The sequence below is a fragment of the Balaenoptera musculus genome, chromosome 13, assembly GCF_009873245.2.
Source record: "Balaenoptera musculus isolate JJ_BM4_2016_0621 chromosome 13, mBalMus1.pri.v3, whole genome shotgun sequence".
NCBI classification, from domain to species: domain Eukaryota; kingdom Metazoa; phylum Chordata; class Mammalia; order Artiodactyla; family Balaenopteridae; genus Balaenoptera; species Balaenoptera musculus.
In genome coordinates this window covers 15,626,014-15,639,753 of record NC_045797.1, presented here as the reverse complement: position 1 = coordinate 15,639,753, position 13,740 = coordinate 15,626,014, and the positions used below count along the sequence as shown (strand labels likewise).

General features: G+C 35.7%; 1 protein-coding gene across 1 annotated transcript in view; it reads left to right on the top strand.

The window, feature by feature from the left end:
• The window catches only part of DNAH6 (dynein axonemal heavy chain 6), a 298,716-nt gene that overhangs the window by 149,815 nt on the left and 135,161 nt on the right, over window positions 1-13,740 (top strand). The window contains exons 34-39 of the mRNA XM_036873333.1: window positions 119-674; window positions 1,422-1,544; window positions 6,425-6,607; window positions 7,590-7,733; window positions 12,260-12,481; window positions 13,285-13,432. Coding sequence (XP_036729228.1) covers window positions 119-674; window positions 1,422-1,544; window positions 6,425-6,607; window positions 7,590-7,733; window positions 12,260-12,481; window positions 13,285-13,432 — 1,376 coding nt within the window. The remainder of the gene's footprint in view (window positions 1-118; window positions 675-1,421; window positions 1,545-6,424; window positions 6,608-7,589; window positions 7,734-12,259; window positions 12,482-13,284; window positions 13,433-13,740) is intronic.

The following is a 13,740-nucleotide window of genomic DNA, read 5'->3' as shown; positions in this document are numbered from 1 at the left end:
GTTCAGAAGCAAAGATAAGAGAAAAATAGGACCCATAGTAACGTTTAATAAATTAATTTTAACAAACATGGGGAAATATTAATGACCAGTGGTTCCTAACTTTTTTTTTTTTTTACAGTGGAATCATATCTGACCTTTTTCCTGGAGTCCAAATCCCAGAACACGATTATGGTATATTGCAGTCAACAATTATAGATGTCATGGAGAGACAAAATCTTCAGCCTGAGACATGTATGGTTAAAAAAGTGATACAGTTCTATGAAACCATGCTAGTAAGGCATGGTGTTATGTTAGTAGGGCCAACAGGAGGTGGCAAGACCACAGTTTACCAAATACTAGCAGAAACTTTAGGGAATTTGCAAAAACTTGGTGTAGACAATCCCTTTTACCAATCAGTTAAAACATATGTTCTTAATCCTAAATCAATTACAATGGGTGAATTATATGGTGAAGTTAATAACATAACCTTAGAGTGGAAAGATGGTTTGATGGCACTAAGTGTCCGAGCAGCTGTGAATGATACTTCAGAAGACCATAAATGGATCATCAGTGATGGGCCAGTAGATGCTCTTTGGATTGAAAATATGAATACAGTCCTGGATGATAACAAGATGCTTTGCCTGGCTAACAGTGAGAGGATTAAACTCACACCTCAAATCCACATGCTTTTTGAGGTAAATTGCATATTCCTTACTGTGGAGTGAAATCGTTCATTAGATTAGCATACCATCATTAATTTTTTTCTCTTACTGATGTACCATTGACTATCTGTAAGGTCTACCATGGTGTTTTGTTTACGTACTAAATATTTACCAAATTGTCCTTTTATAATAGATTGTCCATTCTGACAACCAAAGTCTCTCAAATATTTCTGTCTCTCTATAAACAGGAAATACAATAAATTCTAGCTTCCCCAACACTTGTTTCTTTTCCTTTGGAGGCAGTAAATATATATATATATTTTTTAAGATGAATAAATCATCCCTCTGTGGTATGAATATTTGGTGATGGGATTGGAAAAGGAACGTGGGCCAAATACAGCTACAAAATATTATGGAAGATACCACCCCTGCTGTATTCATTCATCAAACATTAATTGAATACCTACTATGTCCTGGGTATTAGGCTAGGTATTGGATATAAGAATGAAAAAGATAAGAAGAAAAACAAAAAGAAGGGAAAAGAAATACTTATACCTTCCCATAAGGATTTGACAGTATCCTTCTATATTTTTTTTTCTCCTTATACCTCACTTAACTTTCCTTCTCCATTTTTAATCACTTATAGCTCCCCCATTCTCTTCCACACAAAGCCTTACAGTGTTAACTTAAACTTTAAATGTGTGATTCCTTAACGTTGAAGTTAGAGGAATAAGGAAGTATCATGTTAGCCATTTCCTGTTCGACTTTTTTCAATTTTAGGTGCAAGATCTAAAGGTTGCCTCTCCTGCAACAGTCAGTAGATGTGGGATGGTGTTTGTGGATCCTGAAGAACTGAAGTGGATGCCTTATGTTAAAACCTGGATGAAGAGTGTTTCTAAAAAAGTAAGTGCAATCAGACACTCCCCACTGTCTCCATCTGTCAGGGCTCACCCTTCCATCAAGTGTCCAGATAGCAATTGGTTAACGCCTCACTGTGCTTGATTGAGGGAATCCCAGCATTGTACCTAGCTCTCTCCCCAGAATTATTGGGATCTTCCAGGAAGGTTGTATACTTCCCAAAGCTGTCCTCATTTTTTGTTACCCTGCCTGGCTTCTCTCCAGACTGTTTTCTCTCAATATAAACACTTCCTTGAGTTTCCCCAAACACAGGTAGAACAAGCTGGGACATTAAAAAAAGACTTTGCAGGAGGCTTGAGATAATGAGAGGGAAGTACATGGAAGGAAAAGAACAGTAAATCCAAGCATTGTTACAGTTTTTAGATTTTAGGAACCCCTAACACCTCTGAGAGACAAGAAGAAGAGAAAACCAGTTTACCTCCCACCCAACCTTAGGTTGATTACCCAAGACACATTCTAACCTCAGAGGTACCATTCCACCCAAAGTGAAAGAAAGCTTTTACATTATTATTCAGAGCAACTCAGTTCCATATTATCTTCTGTACCCTCTGCATTCTAAAATAGGGTTTCTCTTTACCTTAACAAGCGATCTTTTTTTCTTTTTAAGATTTCATTCTTTTTTTGTTGCTGAGTAATATTCCATTGTCTATATATACCACTTCTTTATCCACTCATCTTGTTTGTTTGTTTTTAATTGGGTTAGAGTTGCTTTACAATGTTGTGTTAGTTTCTTCTGTACAACAAAGTGAATCAACTATATGTATACATATATCCCCTCCCTCTTGGACCTCTCTCCCACCCACCCCCATCCCACCCATCTAGGTCACCACAGAGCACCAAGCTGAGCTCCCTGTGCTATACAGCAGGTTCCCACTAGCTATCTATTTTACACATGGTAGTGTATATATGTCAATCCTAATCTCCCAGTTCATCCCATTTCCCCCTTCCCCACCATGTCCACAAGTCTATTTTCTACGTCTGCGTGTCTATTCCTACCCTGCAAATTGGTTCATCTAATGGATAAAGAAGATGTGGTACATATATACAATGGAATATTACTCAGCCATAAAAAGAACAAAATTCGGTCATTTGTAGAGATGTGGATGGACCTAGAGTCTGTCATACAGAGTGAAGTAAGTCAGAAAGAGAAAAACAAATATCATATATTAATGCATATATGTGGAACAAGCAATCTTTTTAAGTGTTTTGCTCCATCTCATCTCAAGAAAGCCACTTCAAGAAAGCCACTTCAAGAAATCCATCTTCGGTGGGATAGGGAGGGTGGGAGGGAGGGAGATGCAAGAAGGAAGAGATATGGGAACATATTTTTATGTATAGCTGATTCACTTTGTTGTAAAGCAGAAACTAACACACCATTGTAAGGCAATTATACCCCAATAAAGATGTTTTTTTAAAAAAAAAAGTTAAAGCTAAAAAAAAAAACAAAAAAACAAAAAAACTACAAGGAGTGTTTCCTTAGACAATGTGAGCATGTGTGAGTGTGTGGGGTCTGCATGTATGTTTGAATTTGAGGGTGTGCCCTTACAAAAAAAAAAACAAAAAAAGCCATCTTCTTTCTGCATCTCCCCATCCAAAAATGAATCAGAAAACTATTGTTTTCCTGATCCTTAGCATCAACATTTTAAGAATATTGTGGTAAACTCTCCGAGTACCTTATATTTTTTTAAATTTTTTATTGGAGCATAGTTGATTTACAATGTTTTATTAGTTTCAGGTGTACAGCAAAGTGAACAGAGTACCTTATTAAAGAAAGTAATTCTCAGAATTGAGACTTTACCATGGGCTGCCAAAAGATGTTAAACATTTCTGAATTCACTCTTTTAATAGACTTTATTATTTAGAGCAGCTTAAGGTTTATAGAAAAATTTAACAGAAAGTATAGAGAGTTGTCATATAATTTCCCTCCTCCAAATAGCTTCCCCTGTTATTAACATTTTGCATTGGTGTGGTACATTTGTTAAAACTGATGAACCAATATGGATGAACCATACATTCTTATGAACTAAAGTCCATAGTTTACATTATGGTTCACTTTTGTGTTGTACAATTCTATGAGTTTTGATAAATAAATAATATCATGTATAATATCATACAGAATAGTTTCACTGCCTTAAAAATCTGTGCTCTACCTATTCATCCATCCACACCCTCTTTCAACCCCTGACACCACTGATTGTTTTTACTGTCTCCATAGTTTTGCCTTTTCCAGAACATCATATAGCTGGAATTATACAGTATGTAGCTTTTTCAGATTGACTTCTTTCACTTAATAATATGTATTTATGATTCCTCCATGTCTTTCTGTGGCTTGATAGCTCATTTTTTGGAACTGGATTAATACTCCATTGTATGGATTTACCAAGTTTATCCACTCACCTACTGAAAGACATCTCAAAGTTTCCAAGTTTTAGCAATTATGAATAAAGCTCCTATAAACATTCATGTGCAAGTATTTGTGTAGACATAAGATTTCAACTCATTTGGGTAAATACCCAGGACTGATTTCTGGATCATATGATAAAACTATGTTTACCTTTGTAAGAAACTGCTAGTCTGTCTTCCAACATGGCTGTACCATTTTGTATTCCCACCAGCAATAAATGAGAGTTCTTGTTGCTCCACATCCTCACCAGCATGTGGTGGTGTGGTATTTTAGATTTTAGCCATTCTAATAGGTATGTAGCAGTATCTCATTGTGCTTTCACTGTGCAGTTTTCTAATATGTTGAGTGTCTCTTCATATATTTATTTGCCATCCATATATCTTCTTTGATGAGGTGTCCAAATCTTTTGCCCACTTTTTATTAGGTTGTATGATTTTTTTTTCCACAGATGTCAATGACTACACATTGTGCTTTATTTTTTTTTAATTTATTTATTTATTTTTGGCTGCATTGGGTCTTCATTGCTGCACATGGGCTTCCTCTAGTTATGGCGAGCGAGGGCTACTATTTGTTGCAGTGCACCGGCTTCTCATTGCGGTGGCTTCTCTTGTTGCAGAGCACGGGCTCTATGTGCACAGGCTTCAGTACTTGTGGCACACAGGCTCAGTAGTTGTGGCTCACAGGCTCTAGAGCACAGGCTAAGTAGTTGTGGCACACGGGCTTTGTTGCTCCGCAGCATGTGGAATCTTCTCGGACCAGGGATCGAGCCCGTGTCCCCTGCATTGGCAGGCGGATTCTTAACCACTGTGCCACCAGGGAAGTCCAGGTTGTATGTTTTCTTATTATTGAGTTTTGGGAGTTCTTTATATATGTTGGATACAAGTTATTTATCAGATATGTGTTTTGCAAGTATTTTCTCCAAGTCTGGCTTGTCTTTTCATTCTCTTAATATCTTTCACAGCACACACATTTTTAATCTTAATCATCCAACTTATCAACTTTTCTTTCATGGATTGTGCTTTTGGTGTTATATCTAAAAACTCACTTCCAAACCTAAGGTCACCTAAATATTTTCTCTGTTTTCTTCTACAAGTTTTATAGTTTTACATTTTACATTTAGGTTTATGATCCATTTTGAGTTAATTTTTGTGAAAGACATAGTATCAATGTCTGGATTCTCTCTATCTCTTTTTTTTTTTTTTTTTTTGCATGTGGATGTCCAATTCTAGCACCATTGTTGAAAACACTGTCCCTTCTCCATTGGATTGCCTTTGTTCCTTTGTCAAAGATCACTTGACTATATTTGTATGAGTCTATTTATGGGCTCTGTTTTGTTCCATTAATCTATTTGTCTTTTTTTTTTTTTTTTTGCCAATATCACACTGTCTTGACTACTGTAGCTTTACAGTAAGTCTTGTCAGGTAGTGTCAGTCCTTTGACTTTGTTCTCCAATATTGTGTTCACTATTCTGGGTCTTTTCCCTCACTGTATAAACTTAAGACTCAGTTTGTTGATATCCACAAAGTAACTTACTGGTATTTTGATTCAGATTGCATCAAATCTATAGATCACATTAGGAATAACTAACATCTTCACAATATTGGGTCTTTCTATGCATGCACATGAGCTGTCTTGTAATTTACTTAGATGTTCTTTCTTTCTTTCATCAGAATCTTGTTGTTTTCCTCATATAGATCTTGGAAATATTTTGTTAAAAGTATACCTAAGTATTTTATTTTTTGGTGCTAATGTAAATGGTGTTGTATTTTCAATTTCAAATTCTAATTATTCATTGCTGGTATATAGGAAAGTAATTGACTTTTGTATATTTACATTGTATCCTACAGCTTTGCTATAGCTACTTATTAGTTCCAGAAGTTTTTGGTCAATTCTTTGAGATTTTCTATGTAGATAATTGTTTCATCTGTAAACAAAGACAATTTTTTTTCTTTCTTCCCAATCTGTATACATTTTTTCCCTTTTATTCTCCTATCGCATTAGCTAAGACTTTCAGTACAATGTTAATAAAAGTGGTGAGGGGGCAACATTTTTTTTTAAATCTTTGGGAATTAGTCCTTTACCTTACATAGATATTTTAAATATTTCTCTTTATACTTCTTCTTTTTCATTGTTCTTAATTATGAGAGATATCATCAATAGAGATGACTACATGAAATATATGTTGACAGTTTAACAAATGATTATAAACACCTCTGTATCCATTACTAGATCAAGATGTAGGACATTATCAGTAACCCAGAATCTCCCCCATGTGTCCCTCCCAAGTCATAGAAGGGATTTTATTAATTTAACTTGTTTCATATCTTGTGATGCTTACACCCTTTAGTCTAAAAGTCACAGGGTATATTGCAACATACAAGTTTGAACCAACCCTTTTTAAACTTAATTATATATTTTATCTGGTCTTGCTAAAATATTATTTGTTTGTTTGATTTTTCAGCTGAATGAAGAAACTCAAGAATATATATTGAATCTTTTCCAGCGTTATGTTGATGATGGTTTAAATTTTATCAATAAGAAATGCAACCAAGCAATCCCACAAGTGGACATCAGCAAAGTTACTACGCTCTGTTGCTTATTGGAGTCTTTGATACTTGGGAAAGATGGAGTTAATTTGACAGTGGTAGGAAAGGTTTTCTTACTGCTATAAAACTAGGAAAATGTGATTATTGTATAGATGCTCTGCAAATAAACAACTCCAAACTTTCTGTCATATGATTATTTGATTTTCAAGTTAATTTTCTAGGGGACTAATGACTGTGAATAGATTCATACAATCTCAGATTTGGAAGGAATTTTAACCTATAGTTTACTCCGCTACTCAATGTTTAAACTTCCTTACAGTCTATAACATAATCCCCGTGTGTGTCTACTTAAATACCTTCATGCAGGCATAAACATAGTTATAATAGTTGAAAGACAACCTTGAGCTTTTGTTCTACATGCTCCTTGCCATTCATTTTCTCATCAGAGTATTTAAATATATACAATTATAAAACATCATTCTGTGCACCAATGAATGAAATATAAGAAACATGCAGTGTGCCCTTTTTTTTTTTTTTTTTAAAGCTAAGTGACAGAAGAGACAGCATTATGTGGGATGAGGAGGATGATGGACTTGCTTGGGTGCAAATCCTTTTATGGGACATAAGTTACATGTTAATAAAGCTGTTTTGTTTTGTTTTTTTTTTTGAAGATTGATTGATTGATTGATTGATTGATTGATTGCTATGTTGGGTCTTCGTTTCTGTGCTAGGGCCTTCTCTAGTTGCGGCAAGCGGGGGCCACTCTTCATCGTGGTGCGCGGGCCTCTCACTATCGTGGCCTCTCTTGTTGCGGAGCACAGGCTCCAGACGCGCAGGCTCAGTAGTTGTGGCGCACGGGCCTAGTTGCTCCGCAGCATGTGGGATCTTCTCAGACCAGGGCGCGAACCCGTGTCCCCTGCATTAGCAGGCAGATTCCCAACCACTGCGCCACCAGGGAAGCCCAGTGTGCCCTTTTAAAAATGCATAATTCTAAACAAAACAGTCTTTAGACTTTGTAATTTAAGATTCTTTTTATGTTAGCATATAAAATATTAAAATTCTTTCCCTTTGTTCTTTCAGGAGCAAACAAAACTGAACACTGTACTATGTCAGACTTTTGTATTCTGTTACTTATGGTCTTTAGGTGGAAATCTAACTGAAAACTACTGGGATTCTTTTGACACATTTATTAGAACACAATTTGATGATAATCCTGATGCCAGGGTAAGAGCCAAATAAAGTTAATTTTAACATAATAACTCTGAATCATTAAAATTAAGTTTCAAGACTAAAACTTTAAAAGCCTTGGTTCTACTATAAATATAAATTCTTCATGTAAAAGGGTTTCTAAAATTATTCACTTTCTTAAATTATAGGTAACATTTATTGTATTAAAAATTTTAGGAGTTCTCTCCCGGCCATATGAAGAAAGTAAGGTATAAAAGTGTATAAAAACTCCCTACTATTATCAAAAACATTGAATTCTAGTTAGTAAACTTATTTTTTCTCAGTGTTATGGTTTAGCAATTCTGAAGCTACTTTCTGTATGTTCTGAAATTGAGCAAATGAATCAATATATTGAAGATAATGGCAGCGAGGTTTTTCGCTGTTAAGAGAAGGGGCTTACAAATATGGAAGAGAAAGATTAGAATGCACCTTGTGTTATTGGATTGGAATTATAGGTTTTGGTACTCGTGGAATATATATATATGGGTCTATACATCCATCCATACGTAAATTTCTTACTTCTGTGTGCTGAGAGGAACTAGAAGCAATGATACCTCAATAGCAATGAGCATACTTAGTTACTGATTTCTAAATACTATTCTCCACGAAAGAGAACCAAAGCACCTTAGTGAAACAGCTGATTCCAGTACTGAGGCAGGAGAAGTTCGAAATGAGCCCAGAATATCTTTTGTCAGATAGTGAAGAAGTGCTTGAAGAACGATGGCACATGTCAAAAGAGCACAGGAGAAGATTTTTCACTATGTACTCAGTTTTTTAATAGTAATAAGACTATCCCTGTTAACTATTTTATCTTCAGTGAACTTGATAATTTAAATTTTTTAAGGAATTAGTACTATTCATCTATTGTCGAATGTCAAATTCATGTGCATAGAGTTTTTTTGTAGAATTTCTTTACTATTCTTTTAATTCTACAGAGTCTGTAGTGATATCCACTTATTTTATTCCTGATATTTGAACAGATATTTGTATCTGTGATTTGTATCTTTGCTATTCTTTGTTTGGTCAGTCTTATTAACATCTGTGAACTTTCGACACTTCTGATTTCTTACAATAAATATCTGTCATTATATAATAATAATTTTTTTAAAAGCACAGAAGCCAGTTTGAAGGGATTCCCACTGGCCAAATCTAGGCAGACTTGAACAGCAAAATAACAATAGTGTAGGATTACAAGCCATTGAATGAAATAAAAATCTGTGAGTCAATTCACAGAAAAATATATGTGAATAAATAAATTAGGGAGAAAGGAGAGCTCTTCCTTATAGGAGAATACAACTAATCTGTATAGGAGAAATGATGGAGTGGGAAAGTTATTACTTTGCAACCATTGTAGCAATAATTGATTTAGGCAAGAATAATCAATGGTTGCTAAACCTAGTGGGTGAAGGTTTCATGAGAAACAACATTTACATAGTTTCAAAACATCTTCTACAAATTACTGATTAGTAGTAAAGAGAAAAATAGTATCATTATAGTGAAGAAACCTTGTAGACACCACCTTAACTAAGTAATCAACTCCTCATCAATATTAGCACAAAGCTGTGCCTCCTGATATGGTGCACAGAGAAGGATACATACAGCCTTGCTTCTGAGCTATTCCTTTCCAAAATGCATAACCTGAATCTAATTATGAGAATACACCTAGAATACCCAAACTGATGAACATTCCATAAGATAAACTGGCCTATATTCTTCAATAATATCTATCATGGAAGAAAACTGAGGAAGTTTCTCAGATGAAGATACTAAAGAGATATAGCCCAATGTAATGCAATATCCTGCATTGGATCCTAGACTGAGAAAAATATAGCTGTAAGTGACACTATTAATTGGCAATACTCAAATATGGAATGTGAATTGGATAATAACATTATATTAGTATGCAATTTCCTGATTTTGATCATTTTACTGTGGTTATAAAAAAATCCCTGGTCTTTAGGAAGTACACTCAAGTATTTAGGGTAACGTAGAATAGTGTATATAACCTTTTCTCATAGAGTGAGAGAAATACTAAAGCAAAAGGGGTAAAATGTGAACAGTTAATCTAGATAAGGAATATATGGGAATTCTTTGTATTACTCTTTTAACTTTTCTGTAAGTTTTGAATTATATCAAAATAAAAAGTTACCAAAAGAAAAAAAAAATAATCCCCAAGATAAGAATCTAAGCCCTATGTATTAGGACTTTCTAATAGATATGAAACCCTGCTGGATCTTCAAGATCATTGTATCATAATTGGACAAGATGGACCAGATTGAGGACAGCTGGGAATTTGAGACAGAGAGACAGATCCCTCTGGGTCAAGGGAAATGACCTGGGATCATCAAAGGGCTGTAGGGGATGGCCCAGAGCAAACATTCAGTCCAACAAATATTTATTGAAAACTTGTTACATAGTAGACACCATTCTGGATATGGGAGCTAAAGCAAGTAACCAAAGTCCCTAGCCTCACAGATCTTACATTATAGTCAAGGGAGTCAGCCATAGACAAATATACATCAAGTGGCAGTAAGTGCCATGGAGATCAATAAAGCAGAGTAAGGATGATAGGGAGTGCTGGGGGTGGGCAGTGGGAAACTATTTTATATATTAGTCAGGAAAGCTTTGCTAATAAGGTCATGTTTGTACAGTGTCCTGAAGAAAGTCAAAGACCTAGTCATTACTTAGGGGGAAAGTATCCCAGTCAGAAGGAAAAGCAAATATGAAGGCCTTTACTCAAGGAGTGATTGCCTGACAAATTTGAAAAACAGAAAGGAGGCTTGTGAGATCAGAGTGGAATGACCAAGTAGGAGTGTAGTATGAGATGAGGTCAGGCAAGTAGCAGGGGGGCAAAACATGTAGGGCCTTATGGGCCATTGTAAGGATTTTGGCTTTTCATCTTGGGTGCAATGAGAAGCTATTGATAGATTATGACCTAAGGATGATGTTTAGCAGGACAGTGCCAGCCCCTATCCTGGCAGTGGTAATGCTACTTGGATAACAGGAGGGAGTCCAGATGAAAAGGTGGATTCCTCCTTCTGTCTGCAAGTCCCAAATGAATGGGCTGTTGGATTTTTGTTTCTTGCCTTAGTAAATGGACAGACAGCCATGTAATAGTAGCCAGAACTCAATGAGTGTTATAGATTCTTCCTTCTTTACTGACCTGAGTAAACTGAGTGAATTTTTTCTTCTAATTAATTTTTTTCAAATATTTCCTCTTCTCTTCATCCTTATTGCCTCTGAATAACTCAGGTTCTTTTCATTTCTTTTCTGGGTTGTTAAAATAGCTTATTTATTATTCCCTTGTTTTTGGTCCAGTCCTGTCTAATTCACCTATGCACCATTGTTTTTTAGAATTACAGATTACAATCTATTAACTGGTCATGAAATCAGTTGAAAGACTAATAACCCAATTTTTAAAAATGAAATATCCACTATCACAACTTTTATTCAACACTATATTGGTGATCCTAGCCAGTGCAATAAGGCAAGGAAAAAATAAATAAACTTTAGAAAGGAAAAGAAATTGTCATTATTTGCAGAAAACATAACTTAATATGTAGAAAATCCTAAAGTTTTTTAAAAAATAGAATATAAAATAGAGTGATAGTTGGGGTGAATATTATACATATTTGAACACACATATATATGTGTAAGTACCATGTCACCATGTCAAATTAAGAGTCACTGTCAAGTGTGCTTGAAACACCACTGCTCCGTACAGCTGCCAGAATGAACTTTCTGAAATGCAATCTGATCATGTCACCCACCTACTTAGAATTCTTCACTGAACTCTTGCTGCAAGCTCTTTAATAAATGACATTTTTATAATTTGGCCCCATCTGTGTTTCCAGACTTATCTCTTATAGTCCCCAACATGCATGGCACTTTCCATGGCTTCCAGACCTGTTTTCTTAGCCTGAACCCTGACTCCTTCTTCCCCAACCCCGTCTCATCCCTTCTTTGCCCTGCTTGAAGGGCAAAGACTGACTCCTGCTTGTCCTTCAAGTCTGAGTTGTAGCATCACCACCCATTAGAAGCCCTCCTAAATCTCTAGCCACCACTACAACTCTCCTGCAAGTAGAAATGAGCCATCCCTCCTTTGTGAGTGTACTAAACTCCACTATAACCCTTATTTCTCCATGAGTATTAGCTAATGTGCTTGTGTCCCCCAGGGAGATTACAAGGTCATTGAAGGCAGAGGCTGGGTCTAATTCAGCATTTTCCCCCAACACCAAACACAGTATTTGGCATGGAGTAAGTCCCTGAATGTTGGATTGAATTGAAAATGATTTACAATTCTAATATGGGGTTTTGATATAGTCAATATATCAGGTTTTTACTGCACCGTATTTCATGATTAAGTTTAAAGAATTAGACTCTGATCCTTAAACAACTACTTTTCCACAAAGGAACAAAAATCCAAATCCATCCATGTTCTATGACTGCCTTTGTTTCTGTGTAAATATTTCTGTTGCCATGTGTCAATCCTATTGAAAGTGGTGTTTAATTTTATACTCTAGCTTCCCAGTTCTGGTGATCTGTGGAGCATTTACATGGACTTTGACACCAAACGGCTGGATCCCTGGGAACGAATCATACCCACCTTCAAGTACAGCCGAGATATTCCGTTTTTTGAAATGCTTGTCCCTACAGCTGACACAGTGCGCTTTGGGTATCTAATGGAAAAACTACTGGCAGTCAGGCATTCAGTGTTGTTTACCGGAATAACAGGAGTTGGCAAGGTAGGAAACCTACATCAAATGAGAAGTCCTGTCCAAAACGAGGGCATGATGAACTTAGAATTGTAAGCTCCGTAAATAATACCTTATTTCTCAGGGGAATTTCTTTTGAATTTTGATCATTTTTTCAGGAAGAATGTAACTGTGCTGAATCTATGTCGACTCCACAGTTTGCCACTTTCTGAATAAATCCTGGGTGTCAATAATATATATAAACCAGAGAACCCTGTGGACCAGTCTTCTGTGTTTGGGGCCTTTTATGTTGTGTTCTTTAGAATTTCTAGGGCTGCCACTGCACAGGTTAGGGTGGGAATTTGTCAAGGCAGTTTGTGTCCCCAGTGGACTATTGATGAAGGTCACTCTGTCCCCTCCTGCCTGTTTACTTCTACCCAACACAGCGATGGTGTTTAGAAAAAGTGGAGTATAGAGGAAAATACTGATTGTTTGGTCTTCTTGGTTTGGGGGGAATCCATATAAACAGACACTCACTGTTTCCCCTCTAAATTATTTCTGAGTTTCTGAATCTTACTATCAAATTGACTTGGCTAGTAACCAAGATGGATTTTGGTATGATACTAAAATAGAAATTTTTGCTGAGATAGAGCTGATTAGAATATTTTTTGACTCTGATAAATATCATTAAATGGGATCTCCAGGAAGAGAAAGGCAGATATTTCAATCTGGCTTTAACCTCTGTCCTTTTCTGTCCTGTTTCTTACTCATTGTTCTGGAATATTACTGATATAGACAATTGAAAGATTTTATATTGAATATGAAATCAATTAACATTTTTTTTTATTTTAAAGTCTGTTATTACAAAAGGACTGCTAAATAAAATTCAAGAATCAGCTGGCTATGTTCCTGTTTATCTAAATTTTTCTGCTCAGACTTCATCTGCAAGAACACAAGAGATCATTGAATCAAAACTGGAAAGGAAAAGAAAAAATATTCTAGGTAAGAATTATCCTTGTCATTTGTCTCACACAAATTATATATTAAATGCTAATAAGTCACATAAACCATGCATGTAATAAAATTACAATTGGATATTTTCTTTGCTTAATTTATTAGTAAAGGTAATTCTGTTAATGGTACTCTTTCCTGGGTATAGATCTAGATATCTTAGCAAGCAGGTAGTTTATTTCTATCATCACCTTCAACTCAGAGCATCTTCAATCTCTGCCTCTCCAAGGCTCTCCCTCTCTCCACTCATGCCATGCTTTCAAACCTGCATTGATCTCCCTTTATTTAAAAAATACAAA